Source organism: Dryas octopetala, chromosome 1 (genome assembly GCF_963921425.1).
Source record: "Dryas octopetala chromosome 1, drDryOcto1.1, whole genome shotgun sequence".
NCBI lineage: Eukaryota > Viridiplantae > Streptophyta > Magnoliopsida > Rosales > Rosaceae > Dryas > Dryas octopetala.
Window position 1 is genome coordinate 20,183,264 of NC_141366.1, and position 18,242 is coordinate 20,201,505.

Sequence of the window (18,242 nt, forward strand, 5' to 3'; positions counted from 1 at the left end):
GACGAATATATCCCTTAAATTCCTACGCTTCGCTTTTAAGCTTAACATTCTGACCGTTGGATGAGTGTTGGGATATTGAATCTAACGGACTATGGAATAAGGGTTTATGATAATTTCGTACACTTATATTATACATTAATACGAGAGAGGCTGAAAGCTGTGTTTTTAGTTTTTGCCTCCCCTATATATTTTGACTTTTTTAATGTCGTATTTTGCTGACCATTGATAAAATAAATAAATGCTGTTTCTTGTCTTTTTCTTCTTTATTTCTTGTTTTTTTTTTTTTTTTTAAGCAAATGCTTTTTCTTGTCTTAGTGGAAAGAAGTTTATATTTTGGATCCACAGGTATTAGAAATTTGGAGCTCGTGGGAATATTCTTGTATGGTGGTGTCAAACTGTGAAGACTGAGGTGGTTGCTTTACCTTAATTACTCTACAGTCTTACAATACATGTGATTTTATTAGAAGACATTTTAGAGGTACACTGTTTTGTCTGTTTTGGTCAATCAGGTACACAGTTAGGTACCTAATCATATCGCAGGTAACAACAGTTCTGCATGCATGTAATAATTACATTACCATGTGATTAATATGACAAATATTCTCTCAGTATCATCCTTATAATAAAGTTTAGGCTTAATTACATTTTACCCACCTAAATTTTACAGTCGATCTCACTTCACCACCTAAAAAAAAAATTGTGTCAATTTACCACATGAATTAAAAATTTGTTGCAATGTACCACCTCTAGCTCATTTTGTCTAAATTTTTGTTGAAAAAAAATGTGTTTTGGTCTTTTCAAATTAGTTTCTATTGTGTCAAAGTGGGTAAAATGTAAAAAAACCATTTTTATTCTAACAATAGGAACTTAAAAAAGATCAAAACACTCTTATTTTAAACAAAAATTTAGACAAAATGAGCCAGAGGTGGTATATTGCAACAAATTTTTAATTTAGGTGGTAAACTGGCACAATTTTTTTTTTTAGGTGGTGAAATGAGATTGATCCTAAAATTCAGGTGGGTAAAATGTAAAAAGGCCTAAAGTTTATAAAGGGCATTGCATTCTCAACTCTACTGTAGTAAATATAAATGGTTATTTGCTTGCGGAGGCTTTATAGCTTTACTAGTGAAAACCTAAGGCTACGAGAAAAAGGCAACCATCTTGAGCCCCAAAGGTGAGGAATCTAACATTTTATATACTTATATATTATGTTAAATTCAAATGAATTAATGTATATGAATGGTCGAGGCGCATATTTTTATGATTCATCTTAGGCTCCCGGAATCTCAAGATTGGCCCTGCTTGATTTCAAACTTGGGGATCGGGGTTCGTTTTTCAAAGTTCAACATCTAGTCATGTGTTTCGGGTTTCAAAACATTCAGATTTGGATCTTAGGCCTAGTGTCAGGAGCTTGTATTTAGTGCTTGCTCAGTGCTTGAAGTCTTAGGCTCAAGTCAGTGGCGGATCTAGGAATGTTTCTTTATAGGGGTAATTAAGATGAAGAAATATCTTGTTTCTTTTCTTCTCCATTGTAGGTTTGTTAGTGTTGAAACCCTCCAAAACACGGCCACGTGGCACACTCGAAGCGACCTAAAATAAGGGTTAAAAGGAGTTTGGACCACAAAATCAAAGACAAGTACAAAGCCTAACAAAGCTGAAAGTCCAATAATTGTGACCCAAAACGAGCCTAGAAAGGATTGAGTAATTCATTTCACGGAAAGTGTCCAGCCGAAGTAAGTGCCTTCAGCGGGACACAATCAAAAGATGTCTGGTTGAAAACAAGCAACTTCGGCTGGACACAATCAAAGAAAATGGTACCTAGACCATACACTTATTAATAGGTTTGGATGGGTCATCTAACAGCTAACGGTTTTTGAGCACACAGATGTCATATCGAACGAATTCATACTATCGCTGCATTACCTTACACATGTCACCTATCTAAAAAAAGGGAAATCTTAAGGGCCAAGCAACCTCCTTTATAAATAATGGCTTCCAAAGCAGCAAAAAGCTCTCTCTCTTTCTCTCTCTCTCTTTTCCCCCCACACGCACAAGCTCAAATTTTTTTTCAAAATGCAGACCTAAGTTTATCCTTATATTTCCAAGCTTTGAGTTATTTACATTTCTAGAAAGATGTTTTGTCTACTCGTTCTCCACACTTCAATTCCCAATGAACAACATAATCTTGTACCTATCATTTGTTTAATTTGGTTGATATGATACTTAGTTAACTATTTTATCTTTATGTTCCTACTAATTCCTAATCTGTAACGAAATTGAATTGCATTTTTAGGTCCAATTCCATCAATTGTTGTTGAGGCAATTCTTACATGTTTCATCGGCAACTGATCTAGCTCCTGAACTATATGACATTCTTAATCCTTTCTTTTAGTGACTCATTGACTGCTAAAATGCTTCGTCTTCAACCTTTCTTGCCTATTTTTAATAATGTATAAAAGAGTTTCTCATTTTCACTTAGGTAATTTCCTTATTAGTATTTTTAGCTCTGCTAGGGTTTATTTTTGAACTTTAGTATCAATTCTACTTAAGATGTTTTTATTTCTTATACTGGCTTGGTTTCTAAATTGTTCAAACTTCAATGGCTAGATTTTTTGTAAGCACCACTATTGTATTTCAGTCAAGGATCCATGAAATCAAGTTCATTTTCATTTCTAAAATATTTTGTTTTTATTATTTAGGTCTTTTGCATTTGTAGCTATTTGTAAAAGCCTTTAAATTTACAAACACCATCACCATAAGCCTAGACTAGTAATGTCCTAGTCAAATTAGGCAACAAAAGAACCTTGACCAAGTTCTAATCATTCTTGGTCAAACACTCGCCCAGAGTAGAAGTTAGCTATGTCTAGTTACCAAAGCCCAAAATACACACACACACTTTCTGAATCAGGCCATAGTTGATTTCGGTGGCATGCCCACATGTTGATCACAGAAAAATATATTTCCAAAATTATAGTCGATCTTGGCCATACACGTGGTCGAGACGTTTTCTGGCTATAAGAGTCAGTGAGAAGAGTGTTGTTATTTTCACACCCCATTTCCTCTTTTTGCACACTCCCAAAACTTAATTTATGAATTTACACATTTACCCATCTCTCTTTTTCCCTCTCTCTCTCCTCTATCTCCCTTTCTATGTCTCATTCTCTCTTTGTTGCACCACCCTGCACCTCCCTTTTTTTTTCTCTCTCTCTCTCTCCTTCCATATCTCCTATTTCCCTCTCCTCTGCCACAACCATTCCCAGCACAGCAAGCTGCCACGTCACCACCACCACCATGTCGCATCGTCGAGCTTCCACCCATGAGAAGTGTCGAGCTGCTGACATCATCAGCTACTCCTCCAGCTAGCTCGCCCGTCGCCGCGCCTCTACCTACAAAAACAATTGCAGCTGGTTTGGCAGACAGCCACCGAACATCCAGGAAACGTTCAGTGGATGACTGCTGAATGAAACAAACTGTTTCGGAGGATAACTGCCGAACGAAACTAACCGTTTCATCGGACCAATGCTAAACTACCTATGACGGGGAGGTGCATGGCGCTATGGGGAGGAGAGAGAGAGAGAGAGAGAGAGAGAGAGAGAGAGAGAGAGGAGGGTGGTGCTGCGAGGAAGAGAGAGAGAGGGAGAAAGGCAGTGTTGCGGGGAGAAGAGAGAGAGAATGGTAGTGTTGCAGGGAGAAGAGAGAGAGATGAGAGTGGTGTTGCGGGGAGGAGAGAGAGAGAGAGATATATATATATATATATATATATATATGAAAGTGGTGCTGTGAGGAGGAGAGAGAGGGATGAGGTTGGTGCTGCGGGGATAAGAGAGAGAGAGAGAGAGAGAAGGTGATGTTGCGGGGAGGAGAGAGAGATGAGGGTGGTGCTGCGCTGGGAGGGTGGTGTTTGTTTTGTTTTTTTTTTTTTTTGGATTTGAGTTGGTTCGGTGAGGGAGGGGGAGAGAGCTAGGTGGGTCAGGTGAAAGGGGTGTGTTTTTTTTTTGTCTGAGTTGATGAGGTGTGTTGTGATGATAAATTTTGTGAAATGAGAGATATTATGGTAATTTGAGTGGTGTGTTATAAGATATTATCAATCTTTAAAATTTGAAGGGGGGTGTGAAATGAGATCGAAAAAATGAGAAAATGGTTTGTAAAAAGAGAAAATGAGGTATGCAAATAGTAGCACTCAAAAAATAATCTTCAACCAAACACAAGACGAAATTAATTGCATACTTAAGGTATTTCTTGAAACACATTGCCATTTTACCCCTTTAAGATCAAACTATTTCTGGCTATCAAGTATCTGACATTTAGGGAAAGGAATATGCGTTCATGAGTCAAGTGACCCTATTGCTTCTTTTTTATCCGGCCTTGACTCCATGTATACTTTTGGAGGGATGAAGAAGACACTTTCTTAATTTCCAGTTTGGGAATCTCCATTTCATTATTTCCAAGGAATGTGTATTCTCATTCTTATGTCGTATGTGTCAACCAAATAGGAATGACTGTTCCATACTACACTCCAATTCCATAAATGATAAAACAAGGAGGAGAACTATATGATGTTGTGGTTAGATAAACTAATCATGTGATAATTAAAGAGACATTAGATTTTCACTATAAAGGAGCAATGGTACAATTAGTCAAGGGTACACAAAAAACTCGTACACCCTTCAATAATTATCACAATAACTTTCTAAAAATAATCTAATGGGAACAAAACAGAGATGCGCATGTTTGGGTTAACAACTTAACGCATACTTTTTCTCCTTTTTGTATGAATGAATCAACTTAGCCAGATAGTTTTCAACGCCTTCTAGAAAAAATGGAGCTGGCATTGGCAACACGTAACAACCTAATTACGAAGTCTTTCAATTTCATAGCCAATCCGATCGACTTGATCCTCCAACAGCCACTTGTGGGCCCCTTTGTCTTGGCAATTACAAACAACCCAAAAATATTAAAAACCCAATGGAAGGAAGAATCCAAGCCGGCTGCTCAATAGTGAATGGCTCAGTCCAGCCCTGAAGGCCTAAAAATCATTTTTTTTTTTTTTTTTTTTTTGAGAAGCCTAAAATCCAATCATTTGTGAGTCTCCCTCAGTACCCAGAAAATAAAAAATAAAAAATAAAAAATAATTTGTGGGTCCCACCCAGTGGTCCTTCCTATCCTGAATATCCATCCACTTGATATTATTTGTCTTGGCTTTTGCTTTCTAAAGGACAAGTGGTGGCTGTTGTTTGTACAAAGGCATACGTGAATGGTGCATGTGTTTGTATTCATATGGATAAAGTGAGTCCAAGTCCGAGGCTATATATTAATTATAGTCACATCATGCATTTCTACTGATACTGATGTGGTGTGTACATTTTTTGAAAATCTTGAAAAGTTAGGTACTTGCATGGCCATCCAAAGTGAGTCTAATCAAGGCCTTTTTCCAAAGATTTCGCCTCCCTACAACTACCTCGTTAACAAAAGTCCTTGGGATATCAAGATTGCAATTACACGTCATTATTGTAACATTGATATACATTAATTATTACTTAAAATTTATAGACACCAGTATTTATATATATCTAAGATGACATTAGAGTTTTATTTGTAAGAGGGTTGAGTTAAGTCTGGAAAGTGGAAACCTCATTCTTCACTTATTTGTTGGTGCATGTGTAAGGTACTAAGGTGTAGGGTGTATATGCACGAGTGCATGTAGATTTTATGTGACGATGTGAGGAAGAGCATGTAAATTTGATATATATTATTAATATATTTTGAAGTTCAGTATCATTATCATTTAAAAATCTAGAAAATTTTAATTTGAGCAACGTTGTTTGCAATTTTCTTCTGTAATTCATATATTTGTGTGAGTGAAAATAATGTGATAGACTGATATTGGAGAAAGTTTTCTATATGTCCTTGGCAAAAGATCATACTCTAAATTTTTCATTTTGCACCATTTAAATATAAGTCGTTTTCACTTTGTATCATAACTTTCAAAACTCCATAATTTACACCTTAGCATTAGGCTAATTTTCAATTTATGCCATCTATTAGTTTGACCTCTCCTTTGAAGCATTATTTATTTACATGGAATGTCCATATTTTCTTATGTGGTAAGTGAGGCGTTCACTCTATTTTATGTTGGGCATGTGTCATGTCAAATGATACGCGCTAAAAATGTGGGCAAGAAATGAGTATATGATCTTATAAAAACAGCCATAACAAAAGCCAAGGTGGACGTTTTATCACATACCACCACGTAAGAAAACACATTAGTCCCAAAGCTTCTACATAAGCAAATATCACTTAAAAGGACAATCAAGTATGATCAAATTAATAAAGGATATAAATTTTTAAGGCAAATTTAACATTAAGGTATACATTATAGAGTTTTAAAATTCAAGATGCAAAGTAAAAAACGATCCAAATTTGGAGGATGGAAAATGTAATTAACCCAATTTAGATGTACCACATGCTCAGTAATGATCCTACTTATTTTCCATTAAAGCCATAGGTGTTAGAGAAAACCTGGACATATTATTGACACTGCTGTATAGAAATGCAAGAGTGCTTATGAACCTCTTTAATAGTTTGATTTCAGATTTTTTAACATGATAAAAACAGATTATTCTCACATTCAAAAGTTTAGTCCAAACCTTTTCTCTTGTATTAGCGACAGATATTACGCAGACTATATATATTATGTTCCCAATGATTAATCCATTATTATGTTTGTGACTACTAAATATTAATTCAATATTCAAATTGTAAAAGTCTACAAGATGTCTCATTATCCCAAATAGGAAGAAGTGGGCCCTTCATTTGGAGCATTTAATATTAATATCAAGGTTCAATAATTCAAATGAAATGTTTTTTTATAAAAAAATAATTCAATTTGGTATAAAAGTAATACAGAATTACAAGTTTGAACGGTTCCACATCTGTCAATGGGGTCATATGACTCATTTCCAATTACTGGGAATCTCGAGTTTCTTTAATTATTAGCCCAACTATACATGTGATGAATTTTTGCATTCAGTTTTTATTCATAAAGCCGACAATCTTCATCTACACACAATCACATGGCCTAATCAGGCTAATCTAATGAAAAGGCTTATAATATTGCACCAAAAAGATTATATATAAGACAAAATTAGCCACCTAATAGTCTTCATTCTTTAATTAAACCCATGCAAAATCTCTATCTCTCTCTCCCTCCCTCCCCTATAAACTAATTTGCGCACACATTAACCGTGCACAATTTGACCAAAAAAAAAAAAACCGTGCACAATAAAAAAGCTTAAATAGATTATTGACCCTAATTAAAATGCACTGTCAAGATTCTATTCCCTTGTGACAAAATGATAATAAATTTTCATATGCCTTTTTTGCCTCTTGTTTTTTTTCTTAATGACATATTAGTCCAAATAAGAGGACCAAAAGACAAATACACATTAACACTAGTACTGTATTCATTTTGATCTACTCTTAAGTTATCCATCGATTGATATACGGTCGTGGAACGATCAATATAGTTGTAGATCGATCTGTAGTGTTATGCATAATATTAAAATAACCTAACATTTATACAAATATTTTTTCTCTTTTTTATTACATCAACATGTGGAAAATTCATGCATCAAAACAAAATATAAAGTACAAGAAAAATGAATTACATCTACCCCAATTTTATAATTTTTTATTACTTAGTTACATCATATTATTGAGTGATAATGACAATCATGTCATTCAGATACCGAGTCAAATTTATTACAGAACTTAAGTTTCAAAGAAGATGTGGAACATACGCAAATTCATCAACAAAGGAATATCAATCAATTGACTATATAAAGATTTAGAATAAATTTAATTTTAAATCTAAAAGTGAAAAGTATGATGGGTTGGCAAGTGATCATAGGGATTAACACATAAAAAAATAATGACTTGGGCTTTAGTGTAGAAAATATGAATTTGAAGGAAATTTTTCTAATTTACAATTCAATCATTCAATCATTTAGGAATTAGGATTCAGACTTTAGCTCCCAATAATCAATAGAGATTAGAGACCAACCAAATATGTCAACGAGATTTGGTAGAATCCTATTGAACTAAAGCTTATATATATGGTTAATTTGATTACTGTTCATCCAATAGCATCATCTCTCAACATTGCCATTGTGTACAAACTCATGTAAGACTAATTAAGTAATTTCATTACCAACATATATATATATATATATATCCCTAGTGGCTACGTTACGTAGTAGATCATGAAATTGTTTGAATTTATCCACCTGGTCTTGGTATCTAAGGTACAATTATCACGCATAAATTGATGTGGGCTACTTTATGCCACCTTTTAAAATTGATGACATAGGGTCAATAGTCAAGACCGTATCATAAGTATCTAGGTCTACCTACTGATCCTGCACACCAAAAAAAAAAAAAATCTTACTCTAACACTAGCAATATAAAGTTAGAAAACAACTTATACGTACCTGAGGCCCATTCCTTTCATGTCCATTTACCTAACAAGCCATTCGGCGACCCAAAAAAAGAAAAAGAAGGAAAACGGGTCCTTGAAACAATTGGATAGTAGTTTGGCCTTTCTTGTTCCTTTGGCTAGGGCCAAAAATCATTCTAGTTTTTTTTTTTTTTCCACATATTTATGATTTTGAATCCTAATTAAGCTCTCTTCTCTGTGCATCAATATATAATTTTTTATGGACGAGTGGAGATTTGAGTTTGGAACTTATTCCAACAAAGTAAAGAAAAATATTGCCAAACCAATTTTTAGTGGTTTGCCAATTTAATATTTAATTGAAAGTGAATCCATGGTTCAAATTAATCTATACGTCAATTACATTACTTAGATAATGACACAAAGAACCCGTTTTATATTAACTTTTTGTTAATAGTACGTAAAATTTTTGAAAAAGTTTTAACAAATTTAAGTTGTTAAACAATAATATTGAATGATTTAAAGTAATTGTAAATTAAAAATTTTTATTACGCATAGTGTTCACTGCGTCTCAATAATATACATAAATTATTGGGATCCCTCATGTGAGAGATTTCTATTCTAGCTTATTTGTCCAACTTTTAATTTGGATTAATTAAGCAATAAGTTTTAGGAGGGTGTTTGGAAGCAACCATATAAGAAGACGTATAAGGGGGAAAAAGAAAAAAAGGAAAAAAGAAACAAACATATCCATTTACTTGTCAACATTCCCTTGAATGTACTTCACATGTCAGCTTTGATAGAGGTGTCTTAGTCCAATATATTGAACGTTTCTTTCAATATCAACATGTTTGTCTACCCAATTAATAATGCTATATATATATATTATTGTAGATATTACAATATTTCACATTGGATATTTCGTTCGGATCTTATACTGATTTTTTGTTTGTTCCTGATTTGTGTTTAATTATGTTTAAAATTATGTTGTTTTAGGCTTTTATTTTATTTAGGGTTTATTTCATATTTAGTACCTAAACTTTGACCCTTATCTTAATGTGGTACCTAAACTTTCATTTGTCCCAATTGAGTACCTAAATTTTTATTTTGTGTCTAATAGGTACCAAAATGAATTTCTGTTAAAATTGTCAACAAAAGTTAAGGGCAATATAGTCAAAGTATATTTTAATTATTTTCTTTATATGTTTAAAATTATTATAAAAAAAAAACACAACAACCAAAAAAAAATAAAAAATTATAATTAAAATATAAATTTTTTGAAGTGACTATATTGCCCCTAATTTTTGTTGACAATTTTAACAGAAATTCATTTTGGTACCTATTAGACACAAAATAAAAGTTTAGGTACTCAATTGGGACAAATTAAAGTTTAGGTACCACATTAAGACAATGATCAAAGTTTAGGTACTAAATATGAAAAAAACCCTTTTATTTATCTCTCTAATTAAAGCTGAATTATATATATGAGGTAAGGGGGAAAAAGATAAAAAGGAAAGAAACAAACATATCCATCTACTTGTCAACATTCCCTTGAATGTACTTAATTCACATATATATCAGCTTGATAGAGGTGTCTTAGTTGAATATATTGAATTTTTTTTTTTTTTTTCAATATCAGCATGTTTACCCAACTAATAATACTATTATTGTAAATATTACAAAATTTCACATTGGATATTTTGAGTTTAGATTTCAAATGTTAAGCTGATCTCTTAATTTGTTGTTAATTTGTGCTTATGTTTAAAACTATGTGGTTTTAGACTTTCATTTTATTTATCTCTAATATAATTTAAAATATTAAACTCTGAATTCAAAATGATTAAAAAAATCAACAGATGACATGTATTTCGAATATCAATATTAAAAATAATTCAAAAAATGATTCTATTATGAATATTTCAGATATAAAGTTTTGGCTCTTGGCCGGTTTAAGATTTAATACTTTACAATTATACTCACATTATTATTATTCTACACAAAGTATGCAGTTGCGTATATATAAGAACATTCTGGCTGTGTAAATAGTCTCACTAAATACATTCTAGAAACTATATATATAGCAGAGGGTGAAAAAAAAATATATATTTGTGTCCTGACGGCAGCTATAAAAGTTGATATATACTTTGACAAAGTAATATATAAACCTGTATCAATTTTTATATTTTGGTTGGGGCTGAGTACTGCATGGCTCCGAAACTTTGCTTGCAATTGGAATATATCTTCACTTAATTTGTTTTAATTAACGCCAAGTTTGACCAGAAATTAATTAAGCAAATGAAATATATATCAAAGAATGAATTGACGGACCACGTTTCATCTAGAAGGTCTCCTCGGTCGATCGATCGGTGTGGCTGTGTGTGACTTGCGGACTTTGTACGCAGCAGCACTGTTTTAGAGTCAGAGGAGGCTCTACCTAATTTAGAAAAACCCTGCTCATATATGTCTTACATTTAAAGCTTAATTTCATAAGAATCTTACATTTAATTAGTTCCACCGAAACATAATAATATATTACATGTTGTTGGATACAGCTTGGATTTAAGGCATTTTAGAAAAGAATATTTCAGGTTCCTATTAGAGTATTATTGTGTGTGACAGTGTGAGTGTATATATATTGTACACTTTTGTAACTTGGGGTCATTTTAGGTATTCCAGTTGTATATATGTTTGTCTCTCCCTCTCTCTTCCATATGTCTGCCGCTTAACATTCAAGATGAGACTGCGTGGAAAGGAAAAAAATGTGTAAACTTAATATATATTTGTTGGTAAATTTGGCACGTTCAACAGCCTACGTTTTAAGTTTTGAAATATCGCTAGATTAATATATATATATATATAGCTAGTTGATGGGGGAGTTTTCGCTAAGGAATCTCTTGTGGGTCACTCCATATTATATTATAATTAAAGATCGAAACTGTCTATTTAATTTTTAATTAAGTATTTATTGAAGGGTCATTTTTATCAAAAATTAAATAAATTAGAAACCTTATAAAAAATTCAATAAATCAGAAATAATTCAACCTTTCAATTAAATTGTCATTATTTTATGTTGAAAATATTTTGTTCATCTATTTCTTTGGTCAAATTTAAATATCTTAATAGTTTTTAATTCGTCTAATTTTTCACAGAAATAATTTTGAATAAAGACCGAAATAATAAACGACTCAAATCATTGAAATACATGATGGATTAAACCTCACTGAATCTCTTAGAAAATTATTTAAGAGATTCCTTAATAAAAGCTCCATGCCTAGTTGATAATTTAGTTTAGAGATTAATCGGGTATTTGAAGGCACCCCTATATAAAATGTATATATATATATATATACTAATTACATTAAGAACATAATTAAATATATATATATATTATATGGCGGCCCTGCCAGTATGATATTGACATATTGCTAATAGTCAAAAACTAGCTAGAGCTAAAATGACAAAGTCCAAGATCCTAATGAATATACACTTTCAAGAAAACAAAGCAATTATGTGAGTAAATGAAATGGAAGAGATGAAGCAAGATGTCACAATTCATGCTAATGAGATAATAATATGATCAAATAATAATGTCAAAGCTTTTTATTCAAAGAGGGTTTCCTGTCCATAATACTTGAAGGAGGATAACGGTCCACCAAGGTAACATGCATGTGGAAGACTATTTCTTTCTTGTTTTTTTTGTTTTGATTAGAAAGGGTCTAAATTAACAAGAGGTACTGATCGACTTTTGTACCTGAGGTTGTATTGCAGTTTAATAAAAAAAAAATAATAATAATAAAAATTGCATTGCACTTGTTCAATTCATGGATGTTTGGTTGCAAGACCAATATAATTCTCTTTTCCAAACGAAATAGAAAAACAAGAAATGAATAGTCTTCCACATGCATGTTAATTCATATTAATAGAGAATTTAGTTTAGTGTTATTCTCTCTTACTTCAGCCTTCTATTTATTTCTCTCTCTAATTTATTTCTTTTATCTCCCTCATGGAGTTCTCTTTTTGTGTTCTATGAATTAACTAATTAACAATATAACACGATTTTTCTTCACCTAGCTCAGTGCATGTCTGGGGCTGCGACCAACTGGAGTATTGCCCTTTCCAAATATTTAAATTAAAATAATTTAGGATGAACTCTAGTCGTCCTTATCTAGCTTGGTTAAGCAATCAGCATCAATCCTTCTTCCCTTTGATTAATTAGTTAGGCTAAGTAGAGTCACAGTCATGCTACTTAACAATCGTACAAGCTATATATATATATAGTTGTCTATGCAAATTGCAAAGCCAATAAGCAGCAGCCATCCATTTCATTTGGACATCTCTAAGTGAAGCCCGTATGTGACCAAAGTGCCCACTTGCAAGATATAAAAATCAAACTTATGTATACAAAAACTAGAATAATATTATATTTACCACATTTTTATATTATATTTTTATATCATTTTACGTGTCATTATTTTATTGGACAAAATTTTTTTTTTTTGGGTTTTTATTTTTTATTTTTAGTGTCTAATGTATGAATGTCATGTAAGTTGCCACATAAGATAGTATAAAATTATGGTATAAAAATGTGAGATATTTAACACTACTGCAAAAACTACATCTTATCAGTCTAGTAATATAAAATGTTTATATTTCTAAATAAAATTTAAATTATTAATTATGTTAATATTTGATTGAATCTATAATTCAGATTTATATTCTACCGTATAAAAATTTTATGTTGTCAGATTATTAGACAATAAACATTACCCTATATTGATATATTAGTTATCAAAATAAATCATTGTATATCCCAGTCTTGCCCCTTACACCCTCAGTACATTCTTGCAGTAATGTACGATATTAGTCAAAATATTCAAAGACAAAAAATACGAAAGGATATGTATCTTCTATTTGTTTACTTTGATATTATTTGACTTTTAATATAAAAGTTTGGTACAAAAGTTAACTGATATCTTAATTTGTTGATTTTTTTTTTTCGGCCAATATATCGTTGTTGATTATTAATTAGTGAATGGTATTGTTACGTACACTCGATTGCACTTTGATTCTTAATTTCTTATCCTTTCAATCTTAACAATCACATCCCTGTAGTTATTAATGACTCCATGTACGATCGCATTAAATTGACATAGTGATTAATTACTCCACGTCAATCACATTTTTGTCAACTTAGTTGCCCCACATACTACGTGTTGTCACTTGAGATGTCATTAAAATTAGGGCCATTAACTCATATCCCCTAAATATAATCCCAACTTTATTTTTATTTCACTCTGTCCCTAACATTTTTTCTGCTTTTTCCTGTTCGTGTTCGACTGTTCGTTTTCTAATTTCTTTTTCGCTCATAATATTAATTTAATCATTACAGTTCATAGTTACATATGCAAATTGCGGTATAATTACACCTACATAGTTGCATTTTTACAAATTTTCTTTAACATCTTGTTCATTGCTTATGGTTTAGGATTTAGCTTTCAAATTTGAGCAAACCCAAAACAAGTTGGAAGCTAAATCCTAAACCATAAATTCTAAAATGATGATTTACAACTTAAACTAATCAACCCTAAATTTATATTAAACCCCCTTAAGTATACCAAAACCTACACTAATAAACCTCAATAACCCCTAATAAGCTTATAAAATTAAAAATAAAACTTTAGCTGTCGATGGTCTCCATCTTGCTTAAATTGGTATCCCAACTGTTTCTCATTTGAACCCTCTTGCCATTCTCATATCTGCGTGCAAAAACTTAATCCGCAGGGAATGGGACTATGACTTGGGCCATATTACAGTGAAAAGAATGGTGTGGCTGATTCTCAAGCCAGTTTTGGTTTGTCTGGGTCTGGGTCTTTCAAATTTTAATGATCCCCCTCCTCGCAGTAAGCCTTGTATTCTGGAGGATCTTGTTGGGCTTTGTAGGCCCCGATTCGTTGTGAGCCAGTTTCTGTAATATCCTACTCCTACCTTTCTCCCTCGCATGCATACCTCTCCCACATAGATTTCAAGGTTGAGATGATAGGCTTGAATTTAGGAATAATACAGGTTAAAATGGTCACTTTCAACTCTCAAAATAATCCAAAAGAAAATCAATGATGAATTCCCACCAACCCAACAAAAAAAATGTGAAACATTGACTAGATTGCAAGCGCTAGTTGCTCTAACCTAGGACAATATCGTTATGGGTTATGGGTTTTAGGAGTTGTCCTCAGAGAATGTGAATATACTAGAAAGTTACAAATGCATGCAATGCACGTAACGAAACCGCTTTCTTGAATAGGTTACAACTTACAAGAGTGGTGTACCAACTCATTCCAAGCAAAAATACATCTTTGAGCAAGCATAGAAGAGAAATTACTGGAGTAGAAGACCAAGTTCAAACAAAAGGCTGAAGCCTGATATTATAGTGGTGTTCAGTATTTGTAACCAAACAGAAAATACCATTAACAAAAATTTCAAAAAGAAACAATCCACCTTTCATTGGTAGTAGAGAATCTGCTACTAAGCAATTATTAGAGGAAACAAACAGAAAAAAATCAAGAGCACCACCGGAGTCTGGGAGCACATTAATTCTGAAACTTTGGTTGCCAGCCAATGGTCATTTTATAGTGCTGCCTCATTCCTTCTTTCCAATACCATGCGACATGTTGTAGATCCCTCGTCCCTGGAGACAATGCATAAGACATTAAGATTAGTTGCAACAAAAACAAAGAAAACTAAACTTTCCCCATAGATAGGATTAGAAAATCTTAAAGGAGGATTATTAATAAGAAACTTACAATAAGAAACAAAGAAGAAGCAGCCAAAGCAACTGGAATGGCGACAGAGGTGATCTTATCATATGGTCCCTTCAGATATGTGTGTTTGTGGATGCTTTGGAAAATTTTTTGCTTCTCAATGAGCTGCTCACGTGGTCTGAAGGGTGTTTCTGTTTCTGACATCCTGTATTGTAGATTAAACATTAACTGAAGGTCATCATATGAAAGCATCTTCAAAAAACTACACTTCTCCAAATGAAATGTCACACCAAACCAATATATCAGCCACTGTACATGAGCACCATAAAGTCCAGAAAAGGGGGAAAGCAGGGAGAGGGAGAGTGGGAAAGAGGGAGAGAAGTGGACTTAATTAACGCACAAAACTACTCATCAAGCGACACTAAGCTGCCTTAAGATTTAGAACTTGTACTGCAAAATGATTCAGTAAACTAACAAGCAGAATTATGAATCAGGCATTGCTGGCTTACTAATTGTCTAATCAACAATCATTTTCATCGAGTTTCAATTTATCATGTTCAAGTTCTTTTTTTACTATAAAACATAGCCAAATTGAACTGTAACCATTTCCCCAACTTAATTCAGCACAAAATCACAAATAGTTCAACAGAGAACAGATCAGCATAACAATACTCTAGTTTTAGAAACAAGATACATGCATAAAATGAGAAAAAATGAAAAGGAATAGAGAAGATAGAAATACATCATTCGACTCAAATCTATTTAAGCTTCATTATTCTATAGAAATCTCTAGACTTAATATTAAATACACACAGGCATGCTCACATCAATCATCATGAAATAATTATCAGGTGCAGTTCAATTTAACTGATAATGATGTGAACAGTGTTATGCCTATAGTTATCATGTGGGTAAATCCAGTGGTCTCCCGATATATTTTCTTCCACGAAATCCATTTTCATTACAATGTGATATACGGTTTAATAAAATTATGATACATTAAAAAATATGCTTTGATAAATCAAAAAGTGGTAGACCTCGAAATTCAATTTTACAAAGTAAGCATTTCCTCAATATTCCTAACTCTAAAACAAAATTTTAGAGACTCAACATAGTCAAACACAAGTTAACCCACAACTTAGGAGCCAAACAGTATTATTCGTTTACAGTAAATCCAACGGTCATGACAAATCAGATAGAAAATTGAAAACCCTGAACACCACATCAAGATTGAATCAATGAAATTACGTCTATAATTATAAAAAAAAAAAAAACCCTAATTAGCAAACATCTAATTGGGTCAACAGAGAATGAAAACATAGCAATCCCTTATGGGGATACAATATCCAGGATAAAATCGATTAACCATAACAAAGCGATGGGCAAAGGAATACACTGACAACAAACAGTAAACCTAGATCTAATTATTCGCCCAAACAGATTGGTGGGGTGTTTGGATATTGGGATAAAGAAATTCGAGAAGGAGATAGAGAAAAAGCTTACGTGAGATTAGGAGTAACTGGAGCTCGAGCGATCAATTTACGTTTGGCCAGCTGCTGCCGAGTGCCTACTGTGATAACTGAGAAGATAGCAGAAGGTGAAAATTGATGAGAGATTTCTAGTCCGTTCCCGGTTATATGCATACAGTGCATTTCTGTAGACGAATACGCGTTTGCCACGTCATCAATGAATTTTTATTTTCTTATGGAAATAAGTTTTAATGGTATTTCTGTGGGTGGTAATGATATTGAAGAAAAAGCTTTTCAATTATTTTTTTTTCTTACGGGTTGTTCACTTGATCTTATGAATAAACATTTTACATGAATTAATCATTTTGTTTAATTCCATTTGGGGTTTTTGGTTAGATCTGAATTCATCCGTTTAGATGGTTTTGTTCATCTAATCTCTATGGGTTTTTTGTTCATTTGTTTAGATGGTTTTGTTCATGTGATCTGATATCTATGGTTTTGTTAGAGCATGTGTAATGGAAATCAATCGGCATCTATTAATAATTTAAAACAAAAAGGGTTAATTTTATTTCAGTACCTTAAATTTGTTTCAAATTTCAATTTAGTACCTCATGCTTAAAATCTTGCAATGTCATACCTCATTTTTCCAATTTGTTGCAATGTCATACCTCCGTTAGTATGACTGTTAAAAGATCTCTTCAATGCTGATGTGGAACTTACGTGGCACTCCCACAATACTGACTGTATACCACGTGGTCTGACAACATGATACATTATGCCACATGACATAAAAAATAATTTAAAATCTAAAAAATTGAAAGAAAAAAATTAATAATTACGTTCCATGTTTTTAGATTTTTAATTATTTTTATGTCATGTGGCATGACGTAGCTTGTTATCAGATCACGTGACATCCAGTCATCATTGTGAGAGTGTCATGTAAGTGCCACATCAGCATTTAAGAGAGCCATGCTGACGGAGGTATGTCATTGCAACAAATTGGAAAGATGAGGTATGACATTGCAAAATTTTAAACATGAGGTACTAAATTGAAATTTGAAGTAAACTTGAGGTACTGAACTGAAATTAACTCAAACAAAAATGATTTGCAATGGAATGACAATTGGCAATAAATGAATTGAAATAATAATTGATAGATAAAAAATTTGACTTACTAATTGCAAATTGATTTAGAGTTGCACCAAAAAAGGGAGGAACTCAATATGTAAAAAAGTGACAAAAGAGAGATTGCACCATATGGCTAGTTGTGAAAGGCTACTGCTTGCGAGAGAGGCTATTGCTGGGTGTGAAATGTTACTGGGTGTGCCATTTATTAATAGGTACATTGAGTCTAGATACCAATTCACAATAATATTTCATTTTAACTACTAAAGTTTATTGATATTTTAAGTTTAACTACTAGTTGAAAAGTCAAATGACTACATAACATAAATGATATCGGCTAATACTATATTAGCCAATAGTACCAAGCACCCGTACGGGAAAATGTTGCTAGTGTTGCAGATCCGGCGGAGACTGCTCCGACTCATCGTGATCAGCTTTGTG

At 32.7% G+C, this 18,242-nt stretch overlaps 1 protein-coding gene across 1 annotated transcript; it reads right to left on the reverse strand.

Moving 5' to 3' along the window:
- Positions 1-14,845: 14,845 nt before the first annotated feature.
- Positions 14,846-16,827, reverse strand: LOC147298977 (cytochrome-c oxidase/ electron carrier). Its single transcript, XM_086228834.1, has 3 exons — positions 16,711-16,827; positions 15,250-15,412; positions 14,846-15,134 (listed from the first exon to the last, which is right to left on the reverse strand). The coding sequence occupies exons 2-3, from the start codon at positions 15,409-15,411 to the stop codon at positions 15,087-15,089; spliced, it is 210 nt and encodes a 69-aa protein (XP_086084960.1). The 5' UTR covers position 15,412; positions 16,711-16,827; the 3' UTR covers positions 14,846-15,086.
- Between the last annotated feature and the right edge of the window lie 1,415 nt (positions 16,828-18,242).